We start from the raw sequence: 23,722 nt of genomic DNA, 5'->3' as shown, positions 1-23,722 counted from the left end.
GCTGTAATTTCTAATTGCTTGGAAACACACTGAAACTTTTCAGGAAAAGAAAAGTTCTTTGTTTGAAAATTGAGTTTTCTTTTCAGTTTTTGGATTGGTGAATGAACAATGCTTGGTGGTCCTCAAATGGTCTTACTATTTACCAAGCATCACAAAAAAGGATGATTTCTGTATTTCATAATGACACCTTGTGTAGTTTTTCTCAATATTTCAAATTAACAAAAATATTTTAAGCTTCTCTTTTAAAAAAATTCTGGGGTATTATCAAAACAGGGTTTTTTTTAGAGGTAAAATACACGAACAAGATGTCTGTATATGGAATTTTTAAAAGTAGGTTCTTCACAAGCTGACAGGTCAGTCAACAACTTGCTGAGAAGAAACATTTGCTAATTTCTCGGGAGACTTGTAAAGGCATTCTTTACAAGTTTAAAAATATACAGTACACGTGTCTTACACGTGCCAGGGCTCCATAAATTACTTAACACTCTTGGCAATGTTGCCAAACAATTTAATATATTACAGGATCTTTGTCGACCTTTCTTCAAATGAAAGCAGAGGAGAACGCCTCATGGACAACCCCATCGTAAATTCTCACCCGGATTTTCTTCGATTTATACCGCTGACTTGATCAACGGACCGTCCAAGGAACGTCCAAGGAACGTAAATTTTGCAGGATATATGACTGAATTTCTTGATGTTTTTCGCTAAAACTGTGGCAGGTTTTCCCATGTTAAATAAACAGGTTTTGGGAAAAGCGACAGTGTTGTTGCAACATGGATGAGATTAAGCACCATTAGCTGTTGATTTAAAGATAACGAGGAGATGCAAAGCATCTTCTGGCTAATCTCATGTGGTCAATTCCACTCTACCTATTTTCACTACTAGGTCGTTATCTTCATCCTGAAACTCATCAATTTCCTCTCACAAAGACTCTAGGAGCCACAGGGGAGCAAGCAAGGCGAGGCTCGTCTGTCGACAAATGGTAATCAATCAACCAAAGCAAACACCCAATCACATCGAAGCTCTCACAGCTTTGCAACAAGGGCATGCGAAAAAGCTTTGTTCTCATTGGTCGAAAGTAAGCAGGCAGTCTTTGCGAGTTGATTCCGATCTGTCATTTGACAACAAAACATTCCTATACCTTGATACATGTACTGATGGTATTTTTTTTCAACAGAAAGCTCCACACCCATTGGTGGAAAGTTAGAAAAGCAGTCGCTCATTGGACAAAACCTTTCACCTAATTTGCATATTTAACATCTATTGTGGAAATAGTGTCATTGATGAGATTTTCTACACCTTAAGGAACCTTCAATTTTTTTTCAAAATTGACAGCCTACATCATCAAAATTGGCTTTGATAAGCATTTCTGCAATACTAGTTGAATATTTTGCTGTCGCAGCATCACATAAAATTCAAAAGGAACATTGAATGTCCACAAAAGATAATAAAAACACAGATAAATTTCATATACATTTTTCTCTATCTACATATCAGGGCTTTCATCAAGATCAGCTACCATCTCTGAGGAGCGATGTGACCCACAAGGTAGATGTTGTCATAGAGATGACCTGAGAGCTCATCGTTTGCCTCTCGCGTGGCGTTGCGGACATTGCGGATGAATTCTCTCTTAGACATCTTGTTCTTGACGTGGGGGCTGGTCAGATCCACAGACAGGAGAATCAAGGAATAACACAGGATGCAGATACCATCTATTTAAAAAATAAAAGACAAAGTTCAAATAATCAAATTTGCTCATGAATATTCATTGAATTGACATCTCCTAAAATGGTTACTTTCTGAAAGTGCAAAAAGAAACTTTGCCAACAGGATTTACCATGCCTTGTATGATATTCACAACTATGATATATTCAGATATAAAAACCCTTTTTTTTAAAGGATCTAAAAAGAACATTTTCACATTTCTCATCACCGAATACTGGATTTCAAGGTGGATCTCTATGAAAGCAATTAGCTGGGCCAAAGACTGTGGCAAAAGAACAACTTGCTTAAATTGCACAAAAAATCAACAACAACCAGGCAACCAAAAAAGCAGGCATTAACTTTACGACCATCCAAATGAACAGAGGTGTTTACAAAAACCACCAAAACTGGGGCTCTCCACCTCTGTGCCTAACCCCTTTTTCTGTTCCGATTTGCAGGCTGTGGTTTTTAACAGAATTGACACTCTTAAAACCCGACTTCCCTTTTGGCTGCCGACTGCTCATTCCTGCCATGTGTTTGCGTGAGTGTGTGGCTTGGCGGGTCGGTGGACAGTACTCATAAATTATGCTAGGAGGTCAGTATCTAGGAAATTAAATCAATCCTGACCAGTGTATAATCTACCCTGGTTATTTATGATTGGACTGCTCGTAAATCAATCACAATCCAAAAAAGAGTTGGAGAAATATTAAACACGCACCAATATTTCTTTAGTGACTTTAGAATTTTTTATTTTTTAGGAGTAGAATTAGAAACTTTTCCCTTTAGATAATTGAAGTCAAGTGGGTCAGACAACAGCTGGTATTCCTCCAAGAAAAAAATATTGTGAATATCAAAAGATGGTTTTCTTAAAAGAAAATGCAACTAGAGCAGTTAAATTTTAAAACTGGCCAATTCCTTTTAAAACAAGGTGAAGTTAACTTCTTGAACATTAATGCAACAGTTCACTTTTTTATTAAAACTGGCAGAAGAAAAAAATTAAGTTTCAAACTAAGATGTTAGGAGTTGTTTATGCTGCGATTTATATTTTTAAAATGCACAATTGGGAATTTGTTATACTATTAGTTATGTGCTATTTAAACAAAAAATTGGACTCTGTTTAAGGAAGCCATTAAATTGGTCACAATTGCAACTTTCTTTTTGATAATAAAAGAAAAACTGGTAATCGAGAGCACCCTCTTGACTTGTACTGCCCCAAACCACCCTGCCTATTACTCCCCGAAGTGCCGAAAATCGCAAGAAAATGCTATGGTTTTATGGACACATCAGTACAGTGAATGTAAACAGTGAAATAGTATAATGTAGTACAGTGCTAATGGGTTAAGTACACTCAAACTGTTTTCACAATATTTAATCATTACAAACTAATCTACTTAATTCAGCATGACAGCTCTACCAAAATTAGTCCTGCAGATCGACACGAACCATATTGGGCCAACAAAGTGAACAGGAAAAATGATTAGAGGACAGCGCCCTCATGAGACCACAGGCTCAATCACTCATCCACTGCCTTCAGGCAGACTACCGTTTCACGTCCAGAAATGATGAATACAATTTTTCCGCTTCTGTTTAGCAACATTTATATTTCCCCCTTGACGGGGTTTGGGCAGTGTCGTAACATAACGAGGGTATTAACAGCAAAGCCACGGCCTGACTGCAAAGTGCCGTAAGACATTCCGGTCTGCTCAGGAAAGTTCTAATTTCAGACCGATGTGAGCATGATTGTGTCAAATGCTCGACAAGCAAACGGACTGCATGATCAATCAAATATGACAGTCCCACTGGACCCAAACTTTCCTTGCAAAACAAAAAAGTGGGCGGCCAAGTCTCAGACAAACGACCTGGTTAAACCCTCCTGGGAATAGACTTCTGCCAACTTGTACCTACTCTGTACAACATATGTTCCTCTGCTAGCAGCAAGGTTTTTTTTTTTGCACAACCACTGCACTTCATTTCCACACTTTTATTTTTCTAATGTAAAAGGCTAATTTCTACTGGAAACACTCAACCAGACACAACCAGATCCAGCCCTTTCTAGTTAGCAGTTACCAATGTCCTGTGTCTTGCCTGTTCCTGCCAGAAATCCGGCGGGGCCTTTTGCATCTTCTAGATACTGCCCTCTAGGGACTCAAGTAATCCTACGAATCCATCAATTATACCTTTGGACAGGCCGCATTCCGGGTTGCAACTGACGAAACGCTCGGCAAAGATCTCGAGAAGTTTCTGCAGTTGGTGACCGTTCGCCCCAGGTGATTGGATGTTGGAGAAGAAGGTCCGTAGCGCATTAGGCAGCAACTTCTGCTTGTAGTCATCCAGATAAACTAGCTGCTGAAGGATGTCTTGTCTGTGGATATAGAGTATTGCAAAAGTAAATGTTTTTTTCTACATTTTATTTAAATCAAACCAATGATTTTCTGAAAATTTCTTCAAACTTGCTTTAACCACAATAATGGTAACACAAATATAATAGTAAGGCTTCAGGAAAAACTGGGCACATACCTCTTAGTGAGTAACTGTCGGACTTGATACCTGTCCAGCTTATTAGTGTTGTGAATAAACTTGGCAATGGCAAGTGGTGTGTCGTCAATGATATGGTTCTGAATGAAATACTCCAGACCCTGGCAAGTCAACACAGATTGGAAAGCTTTTATGAGGCTTCATGCACTCAACCATTCATTTCAAAGGAATGACATACATTTGTAAAATATAAAAACAATAACACTGCCTTTCAGTCCATCTTTTGAATAGTTGCAGTCAGTAAGCTCACGGTGTTTCAAAAAATAAGATTGATCAATACAATCTTCAGATTGGAACGTCACAAATGTAGGAGGCAACATTATATATTTTAATTTAGAGAGGGATGATTGTTTTTTTGTTAGACCATTGGAACATGCACCTCTATGTATTTCAAACTGCACATATCCAAGCTTAAATTTAAAAAAAAAGTTCACACATGAATGCAACTGTATTAAAGAATATGAAACCTGTTAAGTGTTATCCATTTTGAAGAAAAAAGTCCATGTATAGAAAAATATCCTTGGTAATCATAGCAACCATCTGGTTGATTATTTACCATTTGAGCGTCAGCATTGAACGTGAGTGATCCTTCATCGAGCTTCATGTAGAGATCCATGAAGCAGAAGCCTGGCTCGTTAGCCCTGTCGTAACACGACACGTAGCGCCACGTTCCCCGACATAACCTGAGGGCAAGTCAAGCGTGAACGGGAGTGAAAGCAAAGCTATTATTAACTTGTGCTAGATAAAAATGAAATATTGTTCACCCTTGCTTGCACCATATGAAGAACTGTCTTGTCAAATCATAATAAAATAATCTATGAACTACATAGGTCAATTGTCAGCCATTACCTAAAGTATAATAAGAACTCTCTAGTAAACTGAGAAAAAAAGATCTGTGAACTGGGTTGACTTGACAATTTTTGTTATAATAGCACCCAAGTGCATAGTACCATGCTACCACAATTCTCAACAAAATGTAACAAAATATGAACCAAATAAATAATGTAACAGGCCCGTAAACTGGGGGGGGGGGGGGGGTGCCCTCAATTACAGGCCGAATTCTTAAGTTAAGTCATACACTACAAATATTGACTCTTGAGAGTCATTTGTACAATAGTTGCACCGAGTACAATACTTCTTACAGTAACTTCACACATGTCCATGTATTTTGCAACTCTCTGAGGCCCCGTCACAGGCCGTGTACAGCGGCCAAGTTCAAGTTCAAGTTCAAAACACATCACAGGGAACCACTGAGATGTATGTCCCCCACCGGAGGCTCGGCGAAAGCTTGCTGATTTCACCAGTCACCCGCCCCTGCGAATGTACAGTGCCAGATAGTGTATACAGGTCCTGCGGTATTAACTATTACAATACGCTGGCCCAAATTCACTCAATATTTCCAAGTTTTTCCCCACATGAAACTCCACAATAATTTCAGAATCAATTTATAAGTAACTTACCCTTGCCACAGCAGATCATCTCTTGATAATTCCCTCCACAAGTGATTGACACACATGGCTAAACACAGATCCTCTGCATTCAGGTTGGACAACACCATGTAGGCAAGTTCTGGTGGCATCTCGGATAGATCGGGCAGCTTGCTTGCTGGCTCCAGAAAGCTTGGCATACGGGACGGCCGTGGGTAGTTCTTGTGTCTGCGTTGCTTGCGTAAGGACTGTCCCATTGTTCTGAAGTCTGCTTGGTCTTACTCATAGAAACTTTCCATTTCTAATACTGATGAGGATTTGCTGGTCTATCACGAGCAGTCTTTTGTTCAATCAAACTGATCAATTTCACATTGTGTCACTGGAAAATCGTGTGTCCATTTGCCAGAAATTGTTCCGGATGTCTGTGTTTGGTCCTTACATGTTTTTACATTTTGGTTGTTTCATCATCAGACATCAGCACCAATTGGTACCAGTTCCTTGTGTTATGAAGGTATTGATCAACGGACGACTACATCCAGTGTTTTCTTCTCCTGATATCCGATTAAGAGTGAAGACAATCTGGCACTGTACTGTACACGCAATCTACAGCTTGTCGGTTGCCACTTGTCACTTCAGTCTTCACTGAAAGTGGAACCTGAAACAAAAGCAACACCAAATAAAAAACACTGAAAAACACAACTATTTTTAAGCTGTAAATCAAAGCATGGTAAGCAAAGAAATCTAACAGGCTGCAAAAATGAGACTGTTGAAAATCTAGCTTGACAGTTATCGTTAAGCTTAATTGTCCTGCGCTAATTTTATAACATGTCCACCAAAATGTTATCGGTACCCAAAAAATAATGAAAGTTTGCCTGCTTTAACGAAATTTTTGTCACAAAAATCAAGAAAAATTAAGACTATCCCTCTACACCAATTCATGATAAAATCTAACTACGCATTCATGTTGTCTTGATTCTCCATACAAGTCAAGTATTCAACAGAATGCTCAAGTCACTATCACAACATATATCACCAAATACTGCCAGCATTTCAATCACATTATTGGCAATTTTTTGCAGGTGAGTCTTAACAATTGAAGGCGTGAATGCCGGGCTAATCTCATAATCAAAGTGCCGCAGGATCCAATAAATCCCCAGTCACTGCTTGCCGTAATATCAATAGATATCTTGCCTCTCATTTCACACCAGCCTGGTCAACTGTAATTTTATTAGGGGCGTTTCAGGAAATCTCATAATGCAGTGACTTGTGAGACCGTTTCCATTTCAATTAAAACATCAACACGAAATGGCCTGGAGATATTATTTTGCCATTTCAACAATATTATAGTTGAGCCAATTGTATATCTTCCTTGTTTATGTAAGATATGATTATTTGATTAAAATTTGACAGAGGAAGGCACATGTTACATACATGTATTTTCTTTTGATATTATTTATGACTGCATTGGTTATTTTAGCAATGGGATAGATAGATGTCACACATGGCCTTACAATTCATATACATTCCATAAAAAAAAACATTTTTATTATTTTTTTAATCACATGCCACTAAAGACAAACAAAAAACCTGATTTTTGACTTTCGACTTCATTTAATGATTTTAATCTAAAAGAGAAAGAAATTGACCTTTCATTTTTTTTTCATTTGATGAACATCTACCAGTTGTACAGAAAGGTCATAGGGTTCAGAATTTGTGTAAAATAACATGCGTTGTATATTTTTCAACATGTACATGAAACTGGAACTTGCTATGAACTTATTTGACTTCCCCATTTATTCATTTCACACAAAATCAAGTAAAATCTTGCAAATTTGGTTGAGGGTGTACCTAACCTTTTTTTTTCATAATCTTTTCCTATCTCTTCTTGACTTTGAACCTGCCCAGTGCTCTCATTAATTTGCATAATTTATGTATCATAAATGATAGAATAAATATTTAGTCGTTTTGTCCATGATAACAGATGATCTATTATGTTGGCAATTCTTTGTTAAAAAGTAAAACAAAACATACTGCACAGAGTCACCTACATGTAATGGTTGGTTGTGTAATGAAAATTGTATATTTTCATTAAAAAAAACACCAGATGAATTAATTTCTAAATGCAAAACTCAAAGCAAATATATATTGGAAGTATGTCCCTGGCTATACAATGACAGGAAGGCCAGAGGTCATTTTCAATGTAATATTTTGGTTGATTGTAACATCTCTCTGGCACAATGACAGGAAAGGAAAATGTCACACGAGTTGCAATTCCATAGGTCAATAGAACGCCAGGAACCTATTGTATACATTGTGGGCATTATCATGTGTTCATAAATGGAAAAATATTGCAAACTGCAACATAGCTTATCCCCCCCCCCCCCCCATTTTAAAATATACATGTGCATCATTTAATTACAATGCTGCTTATGGGAAAGTTCCAAATGAAAAGAGCATTAAATTGCAGATAACTTCACTATGCATGCGAAGGCCAAAAAAAATATAGAGAACTGCTTCCAATTACATGGCAGTTGAAAGTAGGGTGGGTACAAATGTAGGTAGGGATTTTGTTTCCAATTTTTTTGGTGCACGGTCATATGGAGGCGTCTGCATATTGTCAAGGGTAAAAGGTAGAAGTTGATGGTTTTCTGGATTTTTTTCCTCATTTTGCCCATAAAAAAATTAGGGTAGGGGCTGTCAGAATAGGGTAGGTAGGGAAACCGGAAGCAGAACTATTTTTTTTTTGCCTAATTAATTATTTGCCAAACATTATGCAGAAGTTCTGGCCAACAACATTCGCATCATGGCCTTCAATACATTTGGAAATACACAATGAGTCACAAGTATTGTTTGTGATCCATGAACATACATTGTACATGTCAAGGGCGGATTTACTGATATGTTACTTAGGAGATTCATTTATTTATTCACAACTTTAGATTACCGACAATTGTTAAGATTGCAATGCATGAATATTATACAAATTGAGTTGAAAGAGAAATTGACCCATTTTAAAAGCGAAAACGCAATGAAATTTACTTATCTGTTCACATGTTTATTTCACAAACAATGGAATTACACAAAAAGTCACAATCAATAGGCACCTTTCGGCACGCAAAATGCACATCTATCCTAATGGACTACCGGAGAGATTTAATTGCTGCAGGAATTTAAAAATCTTGTTACAGATTTGCCATATTATGTTGCAATTTCATAATTATAGAAATCAAACAATGTGTTACAGCTTCCATAAAAATAGCCACAGTGTGAGGTTTAATTTCAAATCAATAACATGTAGACATCCTTACAAAATTATGAGCAATCGTGTGGTTTAGAACACCGGGGAGAAAATGTATTGTCAATTCGCAGCTCCCTTGATTTTCTACAAACTGTCCAAACATGTCAAGGTGCGAATTTGGAAATCTGGCCAAATTCCTTTTCTAAAGATTTTATTGAAAAAATATTTGTGTATCAAGAAGCTTACATTTTCCTTTTCAAAATGCACATCGTCAGAAAAAAATTATTGGAGATTAATCCAAAAGAGGTAGGTTTTTATTTGCAGCGATCCGGAACTAGGACAAATCCAGAACTAGGAAAACGACTGTAGTCCCAAAACATAACAGTGTCTTTGCATTCTCTTATATGAGAACGGGGTCCTAAACTACAAGATTACATTAATATCAATAGCACATTCCTGGGCAACCAGGCATAAGCTTATTAGTTGCCTAAGTGCGAAAATTTGTAATTTTCCCCTAAAACTCAAAATGTATTGTTGTATAAACAAACAGACAATTTTTCAAGGTGGCAACATGAGCAAACCTCTTCAAGTTCTTGAATTAAAACCCTTCAAAACCAATTCATTTTGTTAACAAACCTGCTCAAATACTGATCAAGCAGGGGGCAGTCACTAGTATATAATACTAGTCAATTAAGAAGCAATGGAATTTACAATTAATTACCATGTTTCATTGATATTGATATAATAAAAATGGTAATCCTTTCTTTTAAGTTTTAGGACACCTCTATTTTTTACGAGTTCTGTTCAAAACTGACTTTTGCAGATGACTGTCCAGTACCAAAGTGACTTTTGCAGGCTAAAGCTAGCTAGGATGATCCTTAGCGTTATGTTTATGCAGGCTAAAGCAGTCTTTTTTCTTCATATAAACTCATGTTAGTTGTAATTTTGAAAGCACTTTCAAAGAAAATGTGACTTTCCTACCTTTTTTTCGCAGTCAGACGTGCATGTTGTAGTTCTCACATGCGTGAAAGCCTTACATAATGAAAGCCCGATGCTGATTGGCTGCTAAAAAAAATAATTAAGATGTTTATTTTTTATCAGCCAATCAGCATCGAGCTTTCATTGCATCGAGCTTTCACATTTGCCATCTTGGTTTTTGAGTCTGTTTTCTGGTTGTCATCATCGTCTTTTACCCCTGAATTTCCCTCATTAATCAAAGCCCTGCCCTCTTTCCACAAATATTAACGTGCTGATATTCAAGAAGGTGTCATTGCCAATTGTTCAGATGTGCCAAGAAATATCATAATGTCAATTTTGAGTGTCATTTAGTCAACTGTTTTGGTGAGTCTTTCCCTTCCTATACAGGAACGGGGTCCTAAAAGTAAGGATTACCATAAAAATGACAGTCATGACAGTGACAAAAAGTATCATGACCAAACAAATACAAACTTAGTTCAATTCAAAACATACCAAAAGCGATCTCAACTGACGCAAAACAATACACAAAATGGCCTACCATACCTCGACTGTCAATTCTGCATCATACAGCTAAAGTCAGACGAATCCAGATTGAGTTTTTCTGCAACAAAAAGTGCAAGTCTTCTTTGTTGAATAATTTATGTTGTCAAAATCTTCACCTCGCAACAAATATTGTATTAGCGGTCAGGTAACTATCATTTCTATATTTAATGGCGTAAATGATAAAGCAAGGTGCCAGACTAGTTTGATGTAAACACGAATGACCGAATGACACAACGCAAATGACGTGGAACTGGAAGGTCACACACAATTACACAAACTTAGCACAAAATCACGTCACCAAAATTGGGTATTTTAAAGTGTCAAGCTTATTTATTCATTTTAAAACCGGGAATTATATCCTTCAAGTTTTGACCAATCAGGATTTGGATAAAATTGGCAATCGGCGGTCGGTCACCTGTCGATGTCACGTGACTCGTGACTCCGGCCGGCGCGCCATATTTAAACAAGTGTACGGGGTTGTGTTCCTGCTGATCGATCACGCACTTCTAAATCATTTTTTTCTGAAAAAGTATCCATAAACTTGTACTTACAGGAGGAAAAAGGTATTTTCTTGTCACAACAGATTATAACGTAATGGGTAATCTTTATATTTATGATGCGGTGATCATAAGTAAAGGTGTTTTAAGGTGTAGAATTTAAAAAGTATTGTAATTGATTCAACTGCACTTGAAACAGTTTAAACTGCAGGTATTAATTTGGAATTAAGTTGCAGCTTAAACTGATCTGATGAAGTTTCTAAGACCTAGTAAAACAAATTTTTACTGAATCAATCTGCAAAAATGTATCAGTTTAGCTGTTTGAGTTTAATTCTTTGAATTTATCTATAGCAAAATTTTCTAATCTGTATCTGTAGGTATAGCAACTTATCACATTTTTGTGTGTAACATCTGTGCAGATAGTGGGCGGAAAAAGATGGCCACAGGAGACCTGAAAAACAATTTGAGACGTCTGCAGAGCAAGGTGAAGCTCATCAACTATCCAAAGGATATGGACATGAAAGGGTCTGTATAATAAATTAAGGGTCAAAATTATTCCTGGGAATTTTGTGATTGTTTGGATTTTTGTGCAATCCTCAAATTAAAATGTCTTGACTTTAGTTCAATCGCAGAATGATGACAAATTGTACAAACTCCATGATCACAAGGATGGAACGCTTTGGAGGCTGGATATTTGAACCCAACATTCCATCCTCAGTTTCACACATGAAATAGCGAGCCTGTCCCATGAAAACTCTAAAACTTTGTGATTCTCAAACAGTTATTGTGGTTTCAGCCAATACACCTACAAATTAAAATAATCACTACTTCTTCATTTTTTATCATTTTTTTCCCAGAGTTTCCAAAGGTTTAGCCCAGGAGTTTCTTCCATTGTTGCATTACATCTTACTGGATTTCTCCCATCCAATGGCTGAGCACATTGTCAACAATGACATGGAGCTATATGGCAAGAGTGATGATAAATTCATGGCAGCCGTCTACAAAGTGAGTTGTCTGTCACCTAACTACCAAGTCTCAATGGGCTCCGTGCACAAACAAGAGAGGGCGCTTTTGTACCACTTTTGAAAGCCCTGTGGACGGACACTGTGTAGATAGTGCGAAGTACGCATGACATTTTATCGTGAATGTGCACAAAGTCATTGTATCTTCGCGTGAGCGTCAGCTGTTATCGGCAATGCATTTGAATGTCCCTCCCAGTGGTCTCCCCAAACTCTCCCCTTCTTTCCGTTGAGGGGGTACTTGTGCACGGAGCCCATAATAACAAAAACAGTCTTTGATATTCACCAGTAAAACAATTGATCAGTAGTCTTTGAGAGCTGCCTTTCCTCAACATGACTGGCCAATTGTATCTTGACGTCTTTATTTGGACTTGTGAGATTGTTTTCACAAAAGTGTCAGTGGCTGGAACTCAATTATTTAAAAAAAAATTCATTTGAACTCCAACACAAGCTAATAAACTGTATGAACCCGATTAAGTTATCTCAACCTCTATTTGATAATATTTCCTATTCCTATTCAGGTTCTCCGAGATATTTTTCACTACAAGCCTTCCATTACCAGACAGCAGTTCTTCAGTCGCGGCTTTGCCGAGCATAAAATCATCCTAGTGGTTGATCTGATCCGAATGGTAAAGGAAAAGCACAAGGCGCTGACTAAAGGAAGTCTTGGGAGCAGACATGCATCTGGAAGCCTTGTTAGATTGCGTGCTACACCAAGTAGAGGTATGTGTAGACGCTCGGTAAATTGATAGTCTTTAATCAAGTCTTTATAGACGAGATCTGTGTCCTGCAGGTTCAAAAATACACATGTAGTAATAACAGCTTGAACAGAGACTACGTTGAAAGTGACGGTAATCCTTACCTTATAACGTATTGAATCGCAACATGTACTGCATTGCATGCATAAATTTTATTTCTCAACAGAGCAAGTAGCATCAACCAGGTCAGCAAATGACTCCGACCAACCCACGACCCCCGACCTTCTGACAGCATCTTCTAGCGAGGCAACCGTCTTCCTGCCAACTACTACAGAAGCATCTAAGATCACTGAGAAAGACACTGGGTACCATACTGCCGAGACCTCGCCAACCATCAAGACTCCTGATGACCAGGTGAGAGTTCTGCAAAGCAGGCTTGAAATTAGTCTCACAATGGCAAGCCATTTAATGACCTATGTCGTAGGGGTCAAGCTAATTTAAATATTTGCGCGCTTACCAATAGGATGAAGCGTTAAGCATGACACATGAGTGTGTTAGAGAAGTAGGCCAATCGAATTAAAGGGGAGGCGACACAACCATGGCACAAAGCAACCAAATTCACAGCATTCCACCCTCAATTCAATATGTTCATAAATGTTCTTTTGGCCATAAGAAAGATCAGGCTAGGTTAAAATTGACAAGCTCTCCTAGCCTATACAGTGAATATATTATGGGTCCCTCTAGTCTATAAGCAGCAAGTCTGTAGCTATTTTAAAAATCTGAATACATTTTAAAACGTATTGCTATTCCAAGTTCCTCAGTTTTGGCAGAGTAAAACTTTTGGGAAGTTCGTTTTACCCGTCTTCTCCCCAACCCCTTAAAACTCAACTCCCTGTCTTGATTATTTGAGAGACTGTTTCATGTTCTATTTTTTACAGGAGGACGTAAGGAGAGTCTCAGTGTCTGTGAATGAGTTGCGTGCTAAGTTTGAGAGCAGTGGTTTACCAAAGCAGGAGAGTCTGGAGAGTAAACTGGTAGGAAATTCAAGATCTATCCTAGCGAGAATCAACCTCATTTGTGGATGAGTTTTACTAAATATCTGGGGATAATGTGATAGTTACTGTATGGAAAAAAGTATTTACAAAATTTCGAATGTGCCTAAATAATCTTTTTGAAATCTCACATTAATAATTCACCGAATACAAGAAATGTGCAGTTGGCATCAAATATGAAATTAAGGTTTTGCTTGCTTGTGTCATTCTTGCTTTTTGCCTTACTCCAGAGTGACACGGATCTAGAAGAGAGCCCCGTCATACAGGCTCTCGTTAAACAGATTGTACATTTGGAGGACCAACTGACTGAGATGTCTGAGGAGACTAAGACATGGAAGGCACAGGTGGAGAAGATGCAGAGTGATATGCAGGCACGTATGGTGCTGATGCAAAATACTATCATGCTACTAGAGAGTAAGGTAAGTGCTGATGTAGTTCAGGTTAGGCTGCTGCTGGTGCTGCTGCTGCTGCTGCTGCTGCTGCTGCTGCCGTTGCAGCGTACACAATTTAATTTGGATCACCATCTCCCTGTAGGGCAGTGCAGTTGCAGTCTTTTCTTATTTTTGGTGCTGCAATGCTTATACAGTCGACTCTCGTTAGTACAAACTCTATTAATACAAAATTCTGGTTATAACAAACATAAAGCCTTGGTCCCGACTGTGCATTTATGTGCACAATGAATGGGACTGATGTTCCTCTTAATACAAAATTCTGATAGAAACAAACAATTTGGCTAGGTCCGAACGAGTTTGTTATAACGAGACTCGACTGTAGCTGTGTTTAATAGCATACTACCAGGAATCAAGTAAAATAGCTGTAGATTAGTTGCCAAACAATGTCTTGGCTTGTTTCAAACTTCAATTCATTAGTTAGGATTTTGTTTTGCTATTTCAGGTACCAACCGAGCAAGCAGAAGGAAAGCCGGTCCGCTCAGTGCTGACACAGGGCATAGCTCAGGGTAGGTCTGAAAGTTCATTTTTACCAACATCAAAGTGACGCCAGCTTTCAGTTAACATATGTATTTGTAAAACATCTTTACAGTAAATACACTTAGTAGTTATTTTCTGACCTATTTTGTCATTACAGATGTAGCTACTGCTTTGTTGCATCCGATCAGAAGACGCCCAGAAGACATACCTCTACCCGACTCACCAGCCATCCCACGAACCCCCAACCACACCCCATCATCTGCCAAAAGTCCGCTTCCTCCCCTGTCCATCTCAGCTGTGGCCCCAGATCAAGAAGATCTCAGTATAGATTCGCACAAGGATCCTGTGGAGCATGAGGTTGCACAAGAATCATCTTCAAGATATCAGCATAGACCTGTCTCCGTGGTTGGTCCCATTCAGACTCCCATGGTTGACAGTAACGAGCTCCCTGAGCCGGAAGTGGTCACCATTCTTGGAGCAACAAGCCCGAGTCCCATGGACACAGAGTGGATGCATCGTAGCTCATCCACGCCTATTGAAGCTACCGCCGATGATGCCAACCAACGCAGAGGTACGGGAACTGGCGTCATGGCCGCTGTGGAGCCAGTAGACGCTACGGCATCCACCGATGATGACATCGATGAAGGGCTGGTTGATGTGGAAGATGGGGACTTGGGCGATTACATCGTGGAGACTGTGAGAGATTACAGCAGTGAGATGCAATCCGCTGGAGATAATGTATCTGAGGCAGATGAGGCAGGGGAGTCTCAGCTTGAGGAGGATGGAATTGATGAGGTACCAGTCAGAGATGTAGGGCAAGCTGGTATCTCAATGGATGTACAGATGGAGACTGAGGGTGTGGCCAGCCAAATGCAAAGAGTTCAAGATATGTGAGTAAACATCAACTTAAAACAATCTTTCAAAATCTTGACTAAACTCTCCTGGGCAACAAACTATGATTTCTGATGGCATATGCTTATTGTTTAGTGGTTATTTCCAGTGTTCTTTGCTTTAGATGGTTGTTTTGTTAGCAAGAATGAAACCTTTATTATCAGAGTTTTTTTCTTTTTCTTTTGATGCAGGTTGGCAAGCACTCAGCAAATGCTGGCAATGAACACTAGCCTGACTGATGACTCGCTTGAAGAAGACTAGCTTAACACAGCGGACAGAGAGGTGAAGAATTGACCGGAATATATAAAGAGTACTTTAAAGAAAACAAGTAGAATATGTGTGCTTATACATAAAGAAATATGTGTGGCTTGAGCCAAGGTAATGAACAGGTTGGGCCATTCGCAGTGACGCTAAGAAAAGAACACCACTTTACAAAGTTTTCCTTCACCAAAACCAACTGTTTACAAGCTTAAAAACATTTTGTAATGTAAATATTTGCCGACCTATTTATGTTCTGTAAAATTATGAAAAGTTCTCTGCTTAGCAGATGCATACGATATTGCCTTAAAATGTGAAATGTGTTTGTTTCCGCTTCTAAAAAGCCAAGATGTTGTATTCCCTTATAAACATGTATTTAAAAAAGTATAAAACAGGGGAAACCAACAAAATTAAAATGCTTATAAAGACTACATGTACTTTATTATAACTGATTTCAACAAAATAACACGATTTAATTAATAAAAAGGGAAACATTTAAAAATAAATCTAATCCTAGTATCAGCAATTCAGAAACTATTCAACACTTCAATCGGATGATATAAAATTTAGATTTGTACTTTTTGGTGTTTGTTTATCGTGGTGTTTGTTTATTGAAAGATGTTAAGATTTATTTAATTTAAAATATTTGAAATTCTTTTGTTGATGAACAGAAAGTTTTGTAAGTGTTGCGTTCAGTGGAAGCACACTGGAAAATAAATACATGTTAACAGGATGCTCTGCACAGATGTCACAATCAAAGAAAGTTTTTTTTTTTTTCAGAAGTAAAATTGTCAACTTTGTGACTTAAGAATTATATTTTTGCAGAGATGAAGACTTTACAAAAATAATTGTGTTTTGCAAATGCTGTGTTTCGTTTGTTTCTGTTTAAATAAAGCATTACATGACTGAAAAAGCATTGCCTTTCAAAATAAAATCTCTGTCTTCACCACCAAAATGGAAAAAAGGAGAAATACATGTATATAAGAAAAGCTGTTTGGATTTTTGTCGAACAAATTCCTGGATAAATATCCTAAATCAATGCATCCTACACAAATCCACATGATAAAAAACATTCACAAGCTTCTGATTTTTTTGACTGAAACAATTCCCTCAGTCTTTTCCAATTCTCTGTGTCCAGTCAAACGGCTTCCACCATTCTCCAAACTGCAACACCTTACGGCGTTGGTCGTCAAAGTTCTGCCGATGGGGTCGCCTCCATAACTGGGGTTCAAGGTCTATCATTCCACCAATAATCTCCTGTTGGCATGGGAACCAAAAAAGAATTGTATAAAAAAAAGACAAAACTGTATAAGCTTGTGCTTTAACAAATGATTCATAGTTTTAACACAAAGACTATCAAAATCCATTTCAAATGTTCAACTTGCTCTGTCATTGATATGTCATTGTTCTCAACAGCCAAAAAATATTGGATTAACTATAAAGTAACACAGGCATCAATCTTAGAAAAAGTCCTTGTTTGTTTTTGTTGACCTTTCCAAAGTAGTGAGGAAACACTTTGTCGTCTTCAATAACATGAGCAAAGCCTCCATCCAACCCAAAGTCCACACTGAAATATGGGAATCCTTGTGGTACCTGAGGAAGAACAGAATAAAATCAAAATTCAAAAATTATTCATTCTTAATGAGACACGAGTTATGTTTTTCACAACGCCTTCCCTATCACTAAATTTTTACCCTTCAAAAATTTGATGACCTTTTATCTGTCCACCTGCTCAAACTTTTATGGAATTCTTCTGAGATTATTTCTCTCTCAACTCACGCTTTTACGGATATCCTTCTTTCTAGTGTCAACCAGTTTCTTGTTCTGGGACCACTCTGACTCCGATTCCTGGATGGCTTTCTGTGGGGAGAAGAAAAACAAGTCAGGGAACAAGACTTCACAACAAATATAATCACACCAGACCATATTCAACAATACCACATTAAAAAAATGTTTTCATCCTTCATGACAAAGTAACGTAAACATCATTACCTTGAAGTATATCGGAGCCATGTCACCAATCTCCTTAGGCAGGGGAACACACTCTATCGCCATGTGTCTGTGACCTTGTGGGTTCATGCACGTCTCCAAGAAAATGGCGTCTCTGTCTTGATCCTCAAACATCTTGGTCAAACCCTTGCGATAGATCTATAATGATAGGTAACAAGAGCAGTATAAGAAAAGTACACTGACTGAGAGTTCATACTATTGTTAATTTCAACCCCTTCTTAAATATGAACACTACCAGCTCAACATATGGCCCAATAATATGCTCAATACAAGATTTTTATCCTTTTTTGTTCTGACAAATCCACGACTGGTAGTCTCTCTTTACAGCTGTCACAGCAAATCTAGACCCTGCCCTTTTTTACTGATAAGTTTAGAAAATGGTGGAATAGAAATTGTGTTGGGATCATCTGACAATATAGTACAACATTTCTGCTGACATTTTGCTGATAACAATACCTGCACTTCGTTCCACACGTCTTCATCAAGCACAGTGCTAGCCACTGTATGCTGCATGGGCACGATAAGACAATGGCCTTCAGTCAGAGACTGGGCGGCTGGCAGACACAAGTACACCTGAAACAACATCAAAACCAAAACAAAACAAATCATTCATTGCCAAGTTATACTGGAAAATCTGTTGTTTTATTGACTAGCCATACACAGCTTAACAACATAGGCAATAAGGCAACACAGTTTCAAGTTCTGCAGCAAGTGATGGTAACCTATCACATTTTATTATCATGTTATTTTGTTGTTTCAATTTTGAAATGAATGCAATATTTTGAACCCCAATTTTTAGCTAAAAGTCTAACTGTATCCAAAACAGTTTTTTAAAGGATATTTCATTTCCTGTAAGTACAAAAGACAAACTATAAACCAAAATAAGGTTCTGGATATATTTCCTTTCCTTTCAATATAACAAAAGCAGAGTATTACTTTCTCTTAAAGGAATTACCTTGATTCCCAGCGCAATGATGAGGTGTTTCTGCATCTCGGGACTATCCAGACAGAATGGACATTTAGACATGGAGGCAGCCATCTTACGATGCTGGCTGATTGCCACTGCCTTCTGTCTCTCCTCCTCCTGAGTATTAGATGTCTTCTGAGCAGCAGTCGATACAAACATGTCATCCAGGGTGTGGTCGTCGGTAAGCTTCTTGAGGGCCTGAGAAAATAAGTCAGATCATTGATAAAGGTGCTAGCTGCAGTCATATAAGTCATGATAACTTCACTTAAGACACATCTGATTACTTGTTACATGGGAAATCCAGTTGGTACATTGTTACTTGGGAAATTCTTAGGAGATGGAGATGAAAAACACAATGAGACAAATATTTGACTGAAGTGGAAACGGTATGAGTGCATGGCTAGCGTACCTTGTTGGCTACTTTGTTGAAGAGACGAAGCTGATCTTCACCCGATGTCATTCTTTCTTTTCTGACCATGTCCCTCAGGTCCTGCTGGTCATCATCTGCAAAGTACCTCTCCCTCTGTCCATCCCTGTCATGAGTGATGATCTGCCAAACAGATCAATCATATACATATGTACTTGTTTCTGAAACTGATCCAATTCTTGTCCAATTTTGTTTAGGGGTCCCAAATCTGTTTTGGGTTGCCTTGTATTCTCATTTGAAACATTTGATGTAAAAGTCTTGCCTCTCCTTTTTCCTAGTTCCAGAATACTAGGTCTCATTCCCATTACAGTTTTAATTCAATTTTGTTCTTTCAATTTTTCAGTTTTGCTTGGATACAGGAGATCACAACAGGTGAATCTCAAAGTACATGCACTGACAAGATTGACTGAGATAAATAAAACCTATTCCCTGTAAACTTTAAGGCTAAACCCAGCATCCACACTTCTGAACCAATGTAATATTTCTCTCTGGATTAATAAAACTCACGTTCTGTTTCTTTGTCCTCTTCTTGCCCTTGTTACTTGGACCGATACCGGATTGTTCCGGTAGCGGCCAGCTCTGACCGGTTCTATCCACTCTGGTCAGTACCACTTCCTCATCATCTGAAGATCCTCTTCCTGTCTTCCCCTTACTACTTGATGGGCGTGGCTGGGCGGGGCCTTTCATGGCTTGGTTGGCTTTAGCTTGGCGAGACTCTTCTATCTGTGCCTTCAATTTCTTTGCAAGATCCTTAAGAATAAGCAAATATTTGTACGTGATTTTTTAGTCTTTATCAATGAAAGTCGAAATAACTGTTTTACGACAATTCTTCAGATTAATCAAAAATCAGAAAGGAGGAAATTTACCTCGTTTCCCATGAGCTCTGCTTTGACAATCTTAGCTCCGAGTTGGTTCATCTCCGCTTCACTGAGAATCCTTGGGGGAGGGGAGGGGCTTCGCTCACTCTCTGAGTCACTACTACTGTCACTCTCAGACCCAGAAGAAGATGAGGACTCACTTGAACTTCTTTTCTCAGGATTCTGTGATTCAGTAGATGTCTCAGTGTTGGTTTGTTTTTTCCAAGCTGGAGTACTTGAAGATGATTTTTTGGACGATGCTCCCATTGAAGATGATGAGGAAGAAGGTCCAGCATTCTTCTCAACATCTTCATTTGGTCTCATAAATGCCTTCTTCTTCCAAGCTGGCGTCTCATTCTCCCGTCTCCTATCACCTCTAGGATATGTATCCCTCCTCCTTGAGTCATCCTTGTTATCCAAAGATTCCTCCCCAGGTTTCTTAAACATTCCCTTAAGACCTCCTAAAGCTCCAAGGCTACTAGCTTTTGAATCCTTGTGTCTTGGACGGTCATCAGATTCACTTGGTCTCATGAATGTTCTGCTTGTCTTTGCATCGTCACGTCTTGTAGAAGATGAGGATGATTTAGATTCCCTATCACCATATCTGTCTCTGCCTCTGTCACTGCTCCTATCAGGGCTTCTGCTTCTCCCCTGGGTTCTTTCCACTGGTCTGTCCCTATATCTATCACCTTTCTGGTCATAGTCTCTTTCATTGTCTCTACCACGATCTCTGTCTCTGTATCTGTCTTCACCTCTCTGTGCATCTCTGTGTCTACCTTCTCCCCTCTCCCTCCTGTAGTCTGTCCCTCTATCTATGTCCCTGTGTTGCCTGGGTTTGTCTCTATCTCTATGCCCGGGTCTGTCCTGTGCACCTTCAGCCTTGGCCAGCAATTCATAGTACTTTTCTAGTGACTGCAATAAAAATAACAAACAGATGAAGCAAGTTGATAATTCAATGTTTTCAAACTGATAACTCCTGGTAAGGGTTTCCTTAAAAATGTTTACACTTACACCCCATCTTTCGGATGCAAGTTCCTTCACTGATCTCCCCTCTTCCTCGGATCGTTCCACAATCCTCTGGTATTGTTTCTTTAACCAACCAACCCCAGCATCGGCAATGCCCACTTTAGCAGCAGGGGTGCTGTGCTTCTCCTCTGGGAGGCCAGTCCCTCCGTCCTTCCAGAAGGGGTTTAGTTCTCTGTCGGATCGACCAGGCTGTTAGAAGAAGAAAATTAGGGAAGTCAATCCAACTTCACTTGAACTTAATTGGTCTGTCTTGACAAAGTATTCATCTGCACTGTTAAAAATTGACCTCATTATCTATAAAGATGAACAAACTCTGACTTACATTATCAAGGAGCAGCTTTTGTTCTTTCTCCTTTTCTGTCTCAGCATTCTCCTGCAGTGCCGCCTTCTCTCTCCTCATGTCGTCACGGGAATATGTTGCCATGGTGAAGGGGTTGCTCATCCAATCATCTCTCTGTTATAGGATTATATTAATGGCCAAGAGGTCAAACCAGAGGTCAATAGTTTCTGTATTATTAGCCAATAATTACAATATAATTGGCGGTTATTCGCTGTTGGCTGGGAGATATGAATAAATAAATAAATAAATAAATAAAATACCACTAAACAGTTGAAAATTGTTATACTTGATAAAAATTCCTTTAAATTTTGAAGTGCAAGACCGGAACCCATGCCTCCTGCTTTTACAAAAGATCATATTCACAAAACTGTCGCTTTGGTCATGTTGGCCTTTGCAAACTTCGAAAGTAATATGGCAAGCATTGACAAGTTGTTTTTGTCAATATTTTATAGCCTTTGGTTTATTTTCCGGTACCTGAGGCATCTTTTGCTCATTTGAAGCGCTAACAGTTTGTACTGCTGGAGCAGATGTTGAAGGGTTGTCCTCCACCCACTCCATCTCTTCAGAATCTTCCTGCAAGCAATCAAAATAATTCGCCATTGACTTCAGAAAGAACGGCAGGATTCCTTTAATTCCAATCATTTCCATGACAGACTATCACTTGTTCAACAAACAGCTTGATTTTGGTGGCAAGTCCATCTAACTTACATCCTCATCAGATGAAGAGTCACCGTTGCTCTCCTGCTGCCTGTGCTTGTGCTTTGCTTTCTTTTCCTTTTTCTTCTTTTTCGTCTTCTTTTTATCCTTGATTTTCTTGCATTTCTTGGACTTCAGCTTATCACCCTGATGAAATAAACACAGAAATGGTTACAATATTATTTCCTATTTTTTTCTTCAAATTCATTATTCTTTGACTTTGCCTTTATCTATTACTGAATTTCAGCAATGATTCGAAATATGCCCAAAAGAGCAAAAACCAATTGTTGGAGAAGAGCAGTAATCTTGCTTTTACCTCAGCCTCGATCCTGTCAGAAACCGAAGACAGCATCCACTTGTCATCGCCTCTCAATTTATGGGCTTCTTTTCGTCGTTCTTTTCTCTCCCGCTCTTCCTTAGCCTACATAATAAAGAGGAAAAAAGTTCTGCTAAAATCAAGCTGTTTCTACAAACAAGTTACTGTTGTTTGAGTCTACCTACATAGGCAGGCCTATGTAGTATGTTCATTTCTTTGTTGGTAGTGGCTTCTGAACTGGTACTGGTTCCCAATTTCACGAGGCTACAGAAGGGGCAGCCGTAACACAACATAATGCATCAGTCATAAGCCGTTTCGCGGGTACTGCCATCTCTGAAATTATGGGGGGGGGGGGCATTACAATGAAAAGACTTCCTGTCATGCTCAGCTGCAGTTGCATGATGGGACGTATTTTCATTGTAATTGCCCCCCCCCCCAAAAAAAAAAAATTTAAAGGAAAGAATGTGGCAAGTGCAACCTGACACTGCTTTTTTCTTCATATATCCTCTCAATGAAGGTCAGTCATTGCAAAAATGATCATAAGGGTAATCCTTACTTTTAGGACACCTCTATTTTGTACGAGTTCTGTTCAAAACTGACTTTTGCAGATGACTGTCCAGTACCAAAATGACTTTTGCTGGCTAAAGAAGTCTTTTTTCTTCAGACAAACTCATGATAGTTATAATTTTGAAAGCACTTTCAAAGAAAATGTGACTTTCCTACCTTTTTTCATGTTTTTGCAGTTCGCCATCTTGCTTTTTAAATATATTTTTCTGTTTGTCATCGTCGTCTTTAACCCCTCATAAATCAAAGCCCTGCCCTTTTTCTACAAAATTTAACCTGCTGATATTCAAGAGGTGTCATTGCCAAATGTTCAAATGTGCCAAGAATATCAGAATGTCACATTTGATTGTCATTTAGTCAGCTGTTTTGGTGAGTCTTTTAACCTTATATAGAAAAGGGGTCCTAAAGGTAAGGATTACCATGATAAGACATGATTAATCTGGGACTGTGAAAAAACATTCACAATTTTATTAGGAAAATCTGACGTCATATATAAGTATTAAGTTACCCTCCGTTCTCGCTAGTCCGGAAATCGGACCACAAAATTCGTAGCAGAATTCGAACTCTGCCAAAAAGATAACTTTCATACACACTTAAACGGATTCAATATTATACAGTTATTATAATGACAATACCTTTTGGAGGATAACAGCCTGCGCTTGACGCTTTTCTTCTCTTTCTTTACGCCGCTCTATTTGGCTAACGAAAGCTATGGGGGCTGCCATTTTGATTCTCAAAAACCGAATCGCT

At 38.6% G+C, this 23,722-nt stretch overlaps 3 protein-coding genes across 4 annotated transcripts; 1 reads left to right on the top strand and 2 right to left on the bottom strand.

Annotated features, from left to right (window-relative positions):
* Window positions 1-1,181: 1,181 nt before the first annotated feature.
* LOC119727606 (F-box only protein 8-like) lies at window positions 1,182-10,585 on the bottom strand. The gene is made up of 6 exons (XM_038199559.1): window positions 10,426-10,585; window positions 5,700-6,321; window positions 4,796-4,922; window positions 4,222-4,340; window positions 3,882-4,066; window positions 1,182-1,712 (listed from the first exon to the last, which is right to left on the bottom strand). The coding sequence occupies exons 2-6, from the start codon at window positions 5,921-5,923 to the stop codon at window positions 1,516-1,518; spliced, it is 852 nt and encodes a 283-aa protein (XP_038055487.1). The 5' UTR covers window positions 5,924-6,321; window positions 10,426-10,585; the 3' UTR covers window positions 1,182-1,515.
* A 714-nt stretch (window positions 10,586-11,299) lies between these two features.
* Window positions 11,300-16,631, top strand: LOC119727605 (centrosomal protein of 44 kDa-like). 2 transcript variants are annotated; one of them, XM_038199557.1, is made up of 9 exons: window positions 11,300-11,447; window positions 11,780-11,927; window positions 12,463-12,664; window positions 12,866-13,053; window positions 13,578-13,673; window positions 13,922-14,110; window positions 14,586-14,649; window positions 14,778-15,510; window positions 15,703-16,631. In XM_038199557.1, exons 1-9 carry the CDS (start codon window positions 11,359-11,361, stop codon window positions 15,770-15,772), a joined length of 1,779 nt encoding a protein of 592 aa, XP_038055485.1. In that variant the 5' UTR covers window positions 11,300-11,358; the 3' UTR covers window positions 15,773-16,631. The 2 variants fall into 2 exon arrangements, with proteins under 2 accessions (XP_038055485.1, XP_038055484.1); XM_038199556.1 differs by having other exon boundaries at window positions 13,922-14,116.
* Window positions 15,818-23,697, bottom strand: LOC119727604 (CWF19-like protein 2). Its single transcript, XM_038199555.1, has 15 exons — window positions 23,608-23,697; window positions 22,409-22,513; window positions 22,105-22,239; window positions 21,871-21,969; window positions 21,379-21,510; window positions 21,042-21,245; window positions 20,040-20,942; window positions 19,681-19,923; window positions 19,156-19,296; window positions 18,735-18,944; window positions 18,236-18,352; window positions 17,762-17,917; window positions 17,549-17,629; window positions 17,261-17,362; window positions 15,818-17,026 (listed from the first exon to the last, which is right to left on the bottom strand). Exons 1-15 carry the CDS (start codon window positions 23,695-23,697, stop codon window positions 16,880-16,882), a joined length of 2,865 nt encoding a protein of 954 aa, XP_038055483.1. The 3' UTR covers window positions 15,818-16,879.
* Window positions 23,698-23,722: the final 25 nt, after the last annotated feature.

This window comes from Patiria miniata, unplaced genomic scaffold (assembly GCF_015706575.1).
Source record: "Patiria miniata isolate m_02_andy unplaced genomic scaffold, ASM1570657v1 HiC_scaffold_20, whole genome shotgun sequence".
NCBI classification, from domain to species: domain Eukaryota; kingdom Metazoa; phylum Echinodermata; class Asteroidea; order Valvatida; family Asterinidae; genus Patiria; species Patiria miniata.
This window is presented reverse-complemented; position numbering and strand designations above follow the sequence as displayed.